General features: G+C 37.2%; 1 protein-coding gene across 1 annotated transcript in view; it reads left to right on the top strand.

Annotated features, from left to right (window-relative positions):
• Window positions 1-1,366: 1,366 nt before the first annotated feature.
• Window positions 1,367-14,008, top strand: part of PARPBP (PARP1 binding protein) — a 48,850-nt gene continuing 36,208 nt past the window's right edge. Inside the window, exons 1-4 of the mRNA XM_008938337.1 lie at window positions 1,367-1,516; window positions 9,427-9,657; window positions 11,354-11,461; window positions 12,960-13,130. Coding sequence (XP_008936585.1) covers window positions 1,367-1,516; window positions 9,427-9,657; window positions 11,354-11,461; window positions 12,960-13,130 — 660 coding nt within the window. The remainder of the gene's footprint in view (window positions 1,517-9,426; window positions 9,658-11,353; window positions 11,462-12,959; window positions 13,131-14,008) is intronic.

Raw genomic sequence — 14,008 nt, 5'->3', positions numbered from 1 at the left:
GATTTAATTTCAAACGGCAGCCGAGGGCAGCTCCGCTCTCTAGGCGGCTCGGCGGGAGGAGCGGCAGCGCTCCAGCCCGTCTGCGGGTGGGGGGTAAAGCTGAGGGTCCTCCTCTTCCTCAGTGCGGCGTTACAGCTCCGTTGGACCTGAGGCGGGGGCGCGGCGCGAGGCTCGAGCGTGGTGGGGGGAACCCTGAGGCAGCCGCAGCCGGGAGTTTTCCGCTGGGGAGCGGGGAGGCTGTAATGGTAACGTCGGCTCTTGAGGCTTAGGATTTGGGGTTTGTTTCGCAGGTTTTTTTGGCTGTTTAGGTCGTTTCACTGGGTGCTCGCTCCGAGTGCCAGATCTTGTCCCTGGGAAGCATCTAAGAGTAGTGGGAGAGGGAGAAATGCTTCTGGAGAGATTTTTTGCGTACCCCACACTGACTTGTGCCTGCCCGCCTGTTTCATTCTCTGTGGCCCGCACGTTCCATTCACGTCAACATAAAATAATAAAGTAGGTGGTCCACTTCAAGCGTCTTAGAGAGTAATTGTAGTTGCTTTAAGCTTGTTACCAGGTGTCTCCTGCTTTTCCTGCCCCTCTTCCATCCATCGTCATTTTTCCTGGTCGTGCCAACCACTAAAAGTTATGCAGACTGTGCTTGAGCCAGGTGAAATAAGAGGAAAGGCAGGCTTTGTATTCTGAAAGCAAATTGGTATGAGTATTGCTCTTGTACTATCACTGCAGCTTAAGGGAACTGTTTCAGGAAAGAACAAGTTTAAAGAAGGCAATTAAAAAAAAAAAAGTTTCGAGTACATTGTGTCTTGACAAATGCGTGAAGGTGAAACAGACCAAAGCATGAGGTAGTCAAATTCAAAATTTTGTCAACAGAAATAAGGGAGATAATGATCTACAGAATGAAAGAAAAAAGAAGAAAAACAGACTATACAGGTAACAAAAGCATTTAAATACGTTTTTGTTAGTAAGTCTTAGAAACATTAAATCTCTTGTTTCAAATGTTCATATAGACACTGGTCTGAATGTATAGTGAATATGGATAGTACAGAAGACATTCTTTGGGGCATTCAGGCTGGCTGCTTTCAAAGACAAAAGACGTCATATTTGTGATGTTTACTCCTTCATGCTGGCATAATATACAAAGAAAGTTAGAGGTCTTCATGAAGGCATGTCATACATAAGCACGTTTAACCCCTTCGTAGTGAGGCAAGTCTCAAGATTTTCTTGGTATAGTGGGTAGAGTTTATTCTAAGAACTTGATATGCAAGAAAGTACAACACAATTTGCACAGCTCGTTGGAAGGTGAAGACGTGCACAGGCCTCGCGCAGTTACTTTATTTCTCTTAATAATTTCTGTCTTCTACTCTAGACAATGATTGCTATCCAGCAAAAAGCTTTACACTTGATCAAGTGCTTCAGAAGACAATGGCATTTATTTTCAAACTCTGAAAGGACTACAGTGTGTGGAGCTGACTGCATGCTGATGGTGTTACAGCTGTCAATGGCTGAAGTCAATAAACAGGTTAGCATTCTTTCAGTATGTTCTTGGTACATCTCAAACATGGGTCACTTAATAGACTTTTTTGCTTAGGCACTGATTTGAAATGGATGTTTTGGTCACTTCACTGTTCTAACTAAGAGTCAGATGCAGCAGGGCACTAAAATTAATACAGTTAAACATGAGGTAGAATCAGGGCTTAGAAAAAGAACTGCAGACAGATGAGAGGACCAAAGTGTTTTCAATGTATATCTGAATCATGTTATATTAAATACTAGTGTATTTTTTCTCATCAAGTAACTTCATTTTATTTCCATCAAATATTTCTTCTGTGCTGTACATCAGAATGGGGGAACTATGGCATTTGGGATGCATCTTTTTTTCTGAATGCTCTGAAGATGCTTTGGAATGACATGAGAGGAGCATGAATATAGAACTGATTTGGTGTAGGTTGTATGATTTGTGCTTAGAGCAGTCCATTCTTGGCTGCTGTTTTTCTCGAGGCTCATCAGATAAAGACCTCCACATATAAGTTGTGATCAGCAGGAAATATTTTTTGGCATGCAGACAAGAAGTGTCTGTTAAATGATGAATAGGAGATGTAACCCTTAAGTGCCTCTGCAAGAACTGGTGTGACTTGTCACAGCTGGAAGGCTGGGCATTAGCAAAATAGATTAAAACTGTTGCAATGTACAGTCAGGCCATTGCATATGTTCCATCTAATGAGAACAATTGTGATTGTCACTTTGAAAATCTAAAGATATAGTTTTAGGTCAATAAGCTTAAATATTTATGAAAACAAATTACCATTGTTGGAAGACTTACCCAAATTGTGTTGTAGATTAAAAATTTACTGCAAATCTTTAGTTTAAAAAAACCTAACCTGACAAAGAGCAAAAACAAACCAACCAAAACCAGAAAACCCTTTTCAGTTTGTGCACTCCTAGTTGCAATATGTTATTTTAAAGTTACCGCTTGTACTGGAAGAAGATTGTATCTTGGAAGATGTATGTCCAGAACCACTCTTTAACCTAACTGAATTCATGACCAGAAAAAGTTTTGTAGATGTGCAGAATGGGGGTATCTCTTTTCTAAACATTAAATATAAGAATCACCAATTCATCCTGACTGTAATATTACAGCAGAAGGTCTAGAATCGTGAGATTCTACATTTGTACTTGATAGAGTGTAATATATTACAGCTAGGATCCCACTGTCCTCACAATATCTGTGTGGGTAAAACTGGAAAACTGTTGTGCATCAAAATGACTCATAGAGATCTGATATAGGACAGGGAAAAGCTACCCATTTGTTGTGATTCTCCAGGAAGAACCACAAACATTTTTCCAAAGCCAGCTCTGGCAAGTAAAATGTGTTATTCTGTTTGATGCCAAAAATTACAGACATGATAAAGATGATTTTTTCTATAGTTCATTGCTACTTCTTTCCTAACAGTTTACAGTAACTCTTTCCTTCCCCTAGAGGTAACTAGTTTATTCCACTTTCTCCTTTTTTCTACTCCAGCAAAGATTCCTCCCCTCTAAAAGTATCTTATCTTTTTAAGATGGTCTAACAGAAATTAATGCAATTATTCTCAACTTATTTAACTTTGAGATATACTCCTTTTACTTCAAATCTGAAGAAAGATCGAGTGCTCAAAACCCATTTGTTTATTTTTGATTATCCTAGTTGGTCTGATCAGACAAATTAGCAGTATGTATTAACCCTGTCTTGCATATGTGGACTAAAGCCATTTTAGCATTTTCATGTGCTGCTTCTGAAGTTAAATGTTTTTATCGAGATGTCTGTTGTCATGTTTGTAGTGTTAGAGTAAAATATGGCTGGTTTATTTGAAACTTCAAACTAAGATGCGTAGAATTACAGCTGTAGGCATGTCCCTTAATAGGATTCAGATTTAAGTACAATAACTTTGTATTATTAACATAACACTGTAGAATAGAAGTCCATTATGATAAAGTCAATTACTGCAAGAAAAATAACTGTACTAACAGCCTATTGATTGGCAGGATTGGATAAAAAAAACAAACAAACAAAGAAAACCCACAAAAAAACCCCAAAAAAAAACCCCAAAACAAACAAAACCAATAAAAACCCAATCCAGCCTACCACAAATAACAGAACCCTATACCCTAAGAGCCTCGGAAATTTTAATAGGTTTGGTATCTTTAAGTGTAATCCATATAGGCAGTAGAAATTAAAAATAAAGCTTTTGGATAAGTCCAGAAAAGTCTAAAAATCTTATCTAGTCTCAAAGTCTAAAAGCTAGGAAAACTTTCAAGGAGAAGAACTTTTCTTAAGGCTTCACATAGAAATAATTTTCAAGTTGGAGTTCAGCTGAAGGTAATTAGTTTAGGCTGACTGCACCTGGGGATGAGGGGCTGACCATAAGGTACTAAAATAAATAATCCCTTGTCATTTTCAGACCAGGGGTGTTTTAACTAGCAGTGGGGGAAACTGTGGCATGATAAAAACAACTGTTTTTTGTGAATTTGTGAATTTAAACTCTCATACTTTTATTTTATTTCATTTAAAAATGTTTTGTAAATTTCTCTTCTAGTGCTAGGACTCTGTGACTGGAGAGAAAAGTGCTTCATTGTTGATTTTAAGGATATATTTCCCTTCAGAAATTTGTGTTTCTTTGATTATGGATGAAATAAGTTTTGGCATGTGGTATAGCTCTACTCTGTGCTTCCATAATTATGCATTTTGTAAACGGAAGAATATTCTGTTCTGTTCAGTATTCTCTTTCTTGACATTTTTTCCCAAATCTGTGTTGGCAAATAAGGAGAAAAATGCTAAGTTGTTTTACTGTGTTGCTCCTATAAACTGCTGTATCTGTCTGTCTCCCTTTTGGTAATGAGACTCTTAACTTTGTAACAATTTTGTGATGTGTTGCTTGTATCATTTTGTTGTTATGCTACTGAGAGACATTGTCTTGTCTGTTCTTCAGTAAGATTAATTTTTCACAGAATGGTTGAGGTTGGAGGGGACCTCCTGGAGGTCATCTTGTCCAACCTCCCTCCTCGAGCAGGGCCATTTGGTACCAGTTGCCCAGAATCATATCCAGATACCTCTCAAATGTCTCCAAGAATGGAGACTCCACAACCTACCTGAGCAACCTGTGCCAGATCTCAGTCGCCTTCACAATAAAAAAAGTGTTTCCTGATGTTCGGAAGGAACCTCCTGTGTTTCATTAAGTTTGTGCCTGTTGCATCTGGTCCTTCTGCTGGGCACCTTGAAGAGCCTTGCTCCATCCTCTTTGTGCCCTGTCTTCAGGGATTTATATACATTGATGAGATCCTCCCTGAGTATTCTCTTCTTCAGCCTGAACAGACCCAGCTCTCTCAGCCTTTCCCTGTATGTGAGATATTCCTGTCCCTTAATCTTCTCTGTGGGACTCTCTTTAGTATGTCACTGTGTCTTCCTTGTACTGAGGAGCCTGGAACCGGTCACAGGACTCAGATGTGGTCTCACCAGAGCTGCATAGCCTTCTCTACAAGGGACAGGCGCTTGTTTAGAAAAAAATGTTGAAGCTTTGTAGAAAAATGGTTGAAGTAATATTTCTTTTTTTCTTTAGAAGCAAATCATAGACTGTTGTACTGTCCTTCTGATACCCTGTGTAACCAAATTATAAATCGTTGTTGTTTCTTGTATTTTTGTGTTGCTTAATGGCTGAAGTTTTTTTAACTGTTAAAACTATTGCTACTTAAATTCTGAAGCATCCTATCTAGCTTATCTGTTAGGACTTTCTCATCTTCTTCCACCCTCCTTCTCTACAGTATTATAGATTCTATTTTGAGGGATGGAAGGGGAAGCAAGAATGTAGTATGGGGGATTTTTTTTGTTGTTTTTCTTTTCCTTTTTTAACTGAGACTGCTAAATTTTCTGTTTTGTTTTTTTTTTTTTTTCTGACCACTGTAGTTGATAGTATTGACTTTAGAAAGTGATAGTTTGTTGCTTGGATAAGTACAATTTTTACTTTGTCTTGGGATCCTATTGTTGCATCTACTAACTGCTCTACTGACACAAATACTGTAGCTCTCCAGTCCTCCTTAAACACAGCATACCTCTGCTGTCCTTCATCCTGGTACTTTTACCCTTGACAACCCCCACACTCCCTACTGCTCCTTCTTCCCCCCATTCCTCACCCCTCCCTGCTCCCCCTCCCAAAAAAAGTTTAGTCTCAGTTACCCATGCAAGGTATACTGATGGTACATTGGACTTAACTTCACTGGCTTTACTTCTAGCAGATTGCAATAAAACAACTGTCAGATGCTTATGCCTATATGCTTGTGCTTATATGAAACAGTTTCTATATCTGTGCACAGAACTATCAATATTCACTGGAATGGGAAACTTATTCAAAATGCTTCTTTATGCTGCTTTAATGTGCTTTATGTGCCACAGTCTGGGAACTTGTATTTTGTACAAGAGCATAGCGACACAAGGGCTCAGCAGGAGCAGAGGCAACAAGACTGCAGAATCACACAACTTAAGGGCAATGCCAGACAGCAATACTGCAATCTAGGAGTATGCCTGAAAACAGCAGAACTAGAGACAACATCTGAGGGGTGGTTAAGCACAGCAGTCTTGAACACACATATTAAAGAAATGGTTAGTGACCATTTTTTTTGGGCAGGGGAGGAGGGAGTGTATTATTGCCAAACTACAGATCACTGTTTTTTAAAACAGTTTTCTGTCACAGTAGAAGATGCAAGCTTTCTAGGGCTAGCAAAGGAATACCTACAAAATACTGAAAAATGGTATCTTTAGGCATGAAATATTGCTACTGGATTTTAGACATTCTGAAGTAAAGAGTCCAAGGAAACTTTAACGTGCTACACTGTCAAGAAAAAAAGATGCTTTGTAATACTTAATTGGATTTATACCTATGAAACACAATACTTGTGATGTCTATTGTGGAATGAAAGTATAGAATGTTTTGAACTTCTTAAGCTATTGGCCAGTTGGCATATGCTTACTGCAAAAGACCACATTATTTTTTTAAATTCATTTTAAACCAGGGACTCTTGACAAAATGACTATAAATAATAGAATACACTGTCACAGTGAGCACATGATCATGAAGGTTAATATCTGGAATGTAATTTTTATTTGGATTAAAAATATTTTAGCAGCACTAACATAAACTTTGCTAATCTCTGCAGGTCTTTGGTGAGGAAAGGTTTTGATTTATTAGCTATCACATTGAGGTTTTATTTTAACTCGGTACTTCTGGAAGATTTTGTTTAAAAATAAAGTGAGAAAACAAGTGTGGCTTTTTTTTTTTTCTTCCAACCTACTGCTTTTTTGATCTGTTTAAATTGGGTTATAGTATGATTACATATTTACTTTTTTGAGGGTCTGAAAGAGAAAACAAGTGCTTTCTAGAAAACATATATGCCATTTTAATATTCAGGTATTCCATGGAATAACATGCAAGTTCATAGTGTTGAATTATGATAAACCATGCACAAATTAGAAGGCAAAAAGTCCTCTGTGAGTAATATGCATGAGTATTCTTTCAGTTTTGCTCATAGTCCTTGATCTAGGTAGTATCAAAGTAGCTGACTTTCAGGACTTAGGAAAGTTGTGCCAAGTATCCTAGAACCCTAAGGAGGGGGATCTTTTAGCCTGAAACAACTTAATTTGCACCTTATGTGTTCTTGTATTTATCTTTGTATTTAGTTGCTAGTGGTATTAATAGGTAGTGATTTTATCCAGATTAAAGTTGCTTAATGTGGAAATATAATGAAATAAAAAACTCCTGTCTCGTGCAAAGATATCTCTGCCATTGACGAAGCAAAAAAAAAAGGCTTTTTTTCCCTGCTTGACGTTTTAGAAACCAGTAGTATGAACTCTGTTTCTCTAGTGAAAACTGGAAAATTTACTGTAGCTATAAAATTACTTTTATATTCTGATATCTAACTTGAGTAGAACCACCTCAGCTGAAGAAGTTGAACAGCATGATGTGGGGATTGGGGTGGAGGTCCAAGAGCAGGGTGTGGTTGAAATTGTGGAGTCTACTTGGGAAGTTGGCATCAGGAGGATGTAGAGTATGGTATTATGGAAAGGTCTCCAGCAAACATGGCTATGAGAAAGCAGATATTGTGATGAACATTGGATAAGACATAGATTTGGGAGCAAGGTGAAAATGAACACAGAATATAATAAGGTATGGGTGTGCAGGGAGATAAGCAATTCCTAGCTGGAATTTTGGAAAGGCAGAGAACAGTACAGGAGTAGAAATCCAGGGTCTGTGGTCCAGAGATCAAAACAAGGTTAACAAGTAATTAGTGAATAAAGGACCAAATTCTGAATTAGAGGCCAGAAATACATATGTAATCCTGCATCCCAAACCTGCCTTTTGTCTCTGTACCTTTAGCTCAATCTAATTAGTAGTAGACTTATCTGCTGTGCTGCATTTTCACTCATACATGTAGCATCTTAATGCATTTCTTTCTTTGTGTGCATAGCTTGGCTTACAGGGATTGAAAATTATTTTCTGGCTTCCTCAGTGTTGCAGTCTGTAACCACTGATAATACACTTGTCTCCTTTATTGGCAGCCGCAAGAGACAGGCTCAGTTTTCTTGCAGTTCCTTGTACTCACACGCTGAACAGGAAACCTTACTTGAGTCACAAACCAAGTGATGTGTAACAGGGCTTTGTTGCTTACTCTGCTTGTTTTTTAAATTTCTGTGAATTCCAAATCCTCTATCTGTTCTTATCTGCTGTGGCACTTTCATCTTTTTGTTTGCCATTTGTATCCTGCTGCTTTACTTGTAACTTCCAACCATGCAACTTTCCTAACAACTTTGGTGCCTTAGTTACTACTGCTTCATAAGTGAGATTAAATGTAGTATTGTGGACTACATATGGTCTCTCCCATTCTTAGTCTGCTCTTCTCCCATCTAGAGATAACTTTTCTTAAAGTTTATTCCCTTTTTTCCTTTTAGTTTAGAACTGCACAATAAAGCTACAAATTTATTGCTTTACAATTAAGTGTTCACTCTTCTAAGAAGTGATTAGACATGATTATGTCAAGCCTCTGAAGTTACTTGTCATAAACTTTAATTTTCTGCCTAGAGTAGGAAAAAATTCTTGAGTTGCTAATAAAATGCTACTAGTTATTTCACTATCCACATATTTGTTGTCATTTATCCATTTAATTGGTTCTTTTAAATTAACTGTTATCTTCATTAATTCTGCTAATTTTATGATAAGCTATACCTTTTTTTTTTTTTTCCTTTTTGGAGGCTGGAGAGAAGGTAGAGTGGCACATGGGATGTAATCTAATAATTTTGACAGGGAGAGTGGGCCAGAAGCTGTGTGTGAGATTCTATCTTACACTGTATAGTTAATGTTATGGTACTACTAATAGATAGGTATGCATTGCTGTAATCTGCTTGTTGGATCTGTGTAGCAACACTATCAATGTTATCCTAAAATATAACTGTGTTAACTGTACTAACAAAGGAAAAAAGAGCTCTTTTTGGGGTGGGGGGAGGCATGGAATATGTTTTCCCAAATTACCTCTTGCACTAAGGTAATAGAGCTGTATTTACTGCCTTTGGGACGTGAAAGCCTGCCATGCTGAAAACTATTTCTGCAAATAAATAACTTTTTGTAAGCAGTAGTCCTGTGAAAGTCAATAAGTCTTTTCTTATTAATAGTAAGGTTCAATATACACACCTAGTATTTTAACAACCAGGAAGAAATATTACTTATAGTGAAACTCAACTGTAAAGGTGGGGTGCTAGAAGGGCTTCAACTGTAAGTAAGACTTCATTTATTATAAACTTAAATATTTAAATATTTTTTTTTTAAAAAGAAATGCAGCACGTTTTAAAGTTCTATTCATCATAGCGTTAAAAAGAAAATATAATATTTTTGCTTTTTTTCTTTCTATTAGCACCATGGAGATTTCACAGTGTCACTTAGCGATGTGTTAGAAACTTGGAAATACTTGGTACATGACAAACTGGGATTATCATATGAAAACATGAAAGAACCTGACAATTATGCTGACCTAAAAAAAGCCTATCATGCCTTTTTAGCAAGAAGTAATATGCTAGATCTAATAGACGTATGTCAGAAGTGCTACGGTCTTGGACTTGTATCTGAGGATGAAAGCATAACTCCTGTAAGTATTTTGGTTTTTTGATCTCTGATATTGTTTTGACACATTTTTGACTCTTGTTATGGATTTATGACCCTTCTAAATATACACATGAGCTTTGAATTATTCACAAGGTACTTTGGTATTGGGGAAGCAGATGAGTTTAATTACTAAATCTTTTAAAGACATCTTCAATTCACTCAATTACTTGTCTGTTGTCCTGATGGGTGGGTGGGTCCCACAGCTCTTCTATGAGTGTATCCGTCTGCCAGAAATGGAACTGAAAAATGAACAGCAGAGATTTGATAAGACTGGAACAAAGCTTAGTGATTAACACGTGTCACCGTGCTTTAGTTGTATGGTGAAATGCATTCAAATATTTTTAGTGATTATAATTTTAAAAACACCGTGCTCTTAAAAGCAAAAGCTTCCCCATCCTACATGTAGTTCCATGTTAGATTTCTCCAGAAACCAAAAGGGGTTCCACATCAGCCGCTCGGTTAACAGCTCTGTTGCGTTTATTGCAGGTCAGATGTTCTTATGACACTGAATGTGAGGCCATGCTCCAAGCTAGAGAAGTTCTAGTGTGTAGTCTACTCTCAGACTATGAAAGTCTATGAAAAATTTGATTAATCTCTATACTAGTGTATAAAAATCTAAGTACCGATTAAAATACCTTTGACGCACATGCGTTCCACATGATTTTGATTTTCTGCTCTCTAGGACATGGAAAGGTCCAAAGACGAACAATACTGATGCTGAAAAAATTGATGTATGATTTAGATGCACGTAGTCCTAATTTGTAACGAATATTAGAGAGGAGTTAATTGTCTCCTTTAACTGCCCACTCAGCACTGCAGACTTAAATTACTGTTTATTTAATCTTCTGAATTTGATGCATGTTTAATTACATGGTTACTTTAATATGAGGGAAGCTATATCAGTAACTGAACATTAATTGAGATGAAATATATTATGAATATACCATGAATTACTAGCTATAGCTAGATGATTAAAGCTGTTTACCTTTCTTCACTAGTAAGAGCAAAAAGCTCTATCAATGAAAAAGTCAACATTCAAATAGGTTGCCCACAGAGGATGTGGAATCTTACCTTTGAAGATATTAAAAACTTGGCTCAGCATCTCACTGAGCACCCTGGTCAAACTGGTCCTGCTTCAAGCATGGGTTTGTACTTGGATCTCTCTAAGTCCCTTTTAACCAAAATTGTATGATTCTGACACGTGTGCTTGTAGCCAGCTTGCCTGCTTCCTTAAGGATTCAAAGAACATACATGCAAACACTCGTGATTGTTAGGCACAGAAGGTATAATAAGGTGAACTGCAGTTCTGGAAGGGATAGAAACTGAGATTTTTTTTTTTTTGGTTTTTTTTTGGTTTTTTTTTTGTTATGGAGAACTTGGGTGTGTTAATGAGCTCTTCATAAACATGGTATAACGTATTACAAGTTCTCCAAAACATAACCAGCCCCATTTAGTGTGAATGCATTTACATAACTGCTAGAGACTTTTTTCTAAATTAATTTGAATCTTACACCTCATTTGTCTACTAAAACAGTTGTACTTTTAAAGACTGGCACCAAAAGTGCATTAACCTCAAAACACTAGCAAACTGATGGACACATAGGTTCACCAGCTTTTAATAATACTATTGCTTTCTAATAATTTTTATGTTAAAGTTTATTCAAATTTTCTTATTGAAGGTTCAGCTGATGGAGTTTATTTCTGGCATAATGAATGTACAAGAAAACAATGGTTCTGTTCTTTCTACTCCTTCAACACCAGTCAGACAGGGCCAGGAGAATGTGAAGGTAAAAATTATTTAGCTTTCGTAGTTTTCTGCATATATTCAAAGTATGAAATGCAACATGGTTTCCTTCTCCAATTATTCATGTTAAAATGTTGCTGGTCTAAAAAAACAGAACATGTGTGTTCAAACTCTATTTCATTTGAGTATACTGTAGGTGTGTGTATGGGGCTAAGTACAGAAATTTATTTTCTGGAAGACAGTCCTTTTCTGGCAGGCACTTGATGTGGACTTACTCTGCTTTGAAACACTAGGGGATACTTTTCTCTACAAATACACCATCACTCAAAGGTTACCTTGTCTCAAGAGTTAAATGATTTGCCCAGTGCTGCAAAGTCCAGTGGTAGGTGAACTAAACCTCTTCTATTGTATTAGCTCATGCTCCCCTTACATACAAAAGAAATCTGAACAGCCAGTCTACTGGTAGCTGTTTCAAAGCAAACAAGGTTTGTCTGTCCCAGTAGAGGACTTTCTGACTTTCTGGGAATACTGGATTCTTTCCTTTTATACTTTCAACCCCCAAACCAAGAATCTTGGAATACTACACAACAATGTTTGAAATGCTGTAGCTTTAGTAATTTCCAAACTTGTTTTTCTTATAAGTGGCAATTTTGATTAAGCATTGGCATGCAACCCAAAATATTTCTAAAGAAGAAAATATTTTTTGAACTCCCTGAGGTAGCCCTTCTGCCACTACTGTAACAGCTTTCTTGCTGCTCTGACTTGTGTGGTAAAAATATTGCTTGCTCTTTTTTCTCTTAATTGCAACTCCGCAGACTGTCACACATACATGTTTGGGTTTCTCTACTGCATACGTTTTTGTGGTATACATCCCATTGAGTAAGAAGAGATTCTGTAACAAATACAGATTTTTCTCTTTATCTTTCCTTTTGTTAATGACCCTGTTTTAGTCTTTTCTTTGCTTGCAACAAAACTCGATTCTTCAATTCTGGGACTATTCTTACAGGGCCCAGTGCTGCGAGGTAAGCAATTACAAAGTTATGTTTTAATTATGTATGTGGGTGGAGATGGGTCACAATTTGTCCTGACTCAATCAGTGGATTTTCTGTGATTGAGAACCCCTAGGAACCAAGGGAAAAATTACTGAATCTGGTGCAAAGCTGGTGATTTTTAAAAAAATCTTAGCCTATTTGAAGTTAATGACAAATAGTTTTGTGGTTCAACAGTACCTTGGGGTAGAAAAAGAATATCTGTGAAGAGGTTTCTAAGTAGAAACTGATAACCAATTTCAATCCTCAAGATCCAGTCTTCACATATTTTGTGAAAATTAAAGTACAATATACACAATATGAACACTTTAATCATGCTTGCTTTTGTCAATATTTCCAGTATCCCCATACAAAAATTAGCATTTTGAAGTTATGCAACGTGAAATTCCTTCTCTTCCAAAAATTGTATCAGGACATATCTAATTAGCTTTAAAAAAGTGGAACACGATTTAGCAGTAGGATGACTAATTTGTGTGATGCTTTCTTATACAGGTGGCAGTCCTGGCAAAGAAATGTGTGTGTTCATATTTAAGTCTGTTGGTGAATTCTAAGGATGATCTGGCATTGGCTCATATTCTAAATGTTCCTGACAGAGGATTTGATAGAGAAGCCTTCACCAACCTAAAACATGCCTCACAGGAAAGAAAAATGTCCATTTTCCTGGTATGTGTGTCAAACAAAACTTTCTATAAATTGGAGGCAATGAAATAGGTCTGTAAATGTAAAGTGTTGCTTTAGTCTCATATGCAAGACTGACATTTGCAAGCCAAGTCAAATACCACCATAAACGCAGTTTCTAGGTTAAAAAGACATAACAGGGATTCTATGTGAAGAAATGGGTGCTTGCTTGGTCATGAGATCTGAAGATGCACAGAAGAATTATTGCATGTGTGTGTACCTCTAGAGCTCTAAAATGTGATGTCATAAAACCAGGCATTGAGACTGTTCATTCCAAGCAGTGACTGAAATCCTGAAAAACTTTATCTTAAACATGAATATAAGAGCTGCTTTTTTCATTGCTTTTAAAATTTTGAAGTCTTGGTCAACAGTGCAAAATGAGGTCTTGAATATGCATATCAAAGAAAAAAAGACCAAGGAAGAAAAGACAGTATTAGACTAGATGTTGCTGCCTACCAAATACTTCTAAAAGCAATTGTGGTGGATTAACCCTGGCTAGATGCCAAGTGGACAGGGGAGATAAAAAGCTCATATTTCAAGGTAAGGACAGAGATAGGTCTTTCAGCAATTACTGTCATGGGTGAAACAGACTTGACTTGGGGAAAAATTGATTTATTACCAACCAAATTGAAGTAACATAAAGAGAAATATAAACCAATACTTAAAACATCTTCCTCCAACCCCTCCATTCTTCCTGGGCTTAACTTCACTCCTGATTTTCTCTGCCTTCTCTCCTCTCAGCAGTACAGGGGCACAGGGAATGGCAATTGGGGTCCATTCATCACTGCTGCGGTTTGGTGTCAGGGCCACCCCCAGAACTGTAACAGATGTTCTCTATTAACCCCCTCAGCTACCCCTGAAAG

The sequence above is a fragment of the Merops nubicus genome, unplaced genomic scaffold, assembly GCF_000691845.1.
Source record: "Merops nubicus isolate BGI_N331 unplaced genomic scaffold, ASM69184v1 scaffold14134, whole genome shotgun sequence".
NCBI lineage: Eukaryota > Metazoa > Chordata > Aves > Coraciiformes > Meropidae > Merops > Merops nubicus.
The sequence above is the reverse complement of the archived record's forward strand: the minus strand, read 5'-3'. Positions and strand labels throughout refer to the sequence as shown.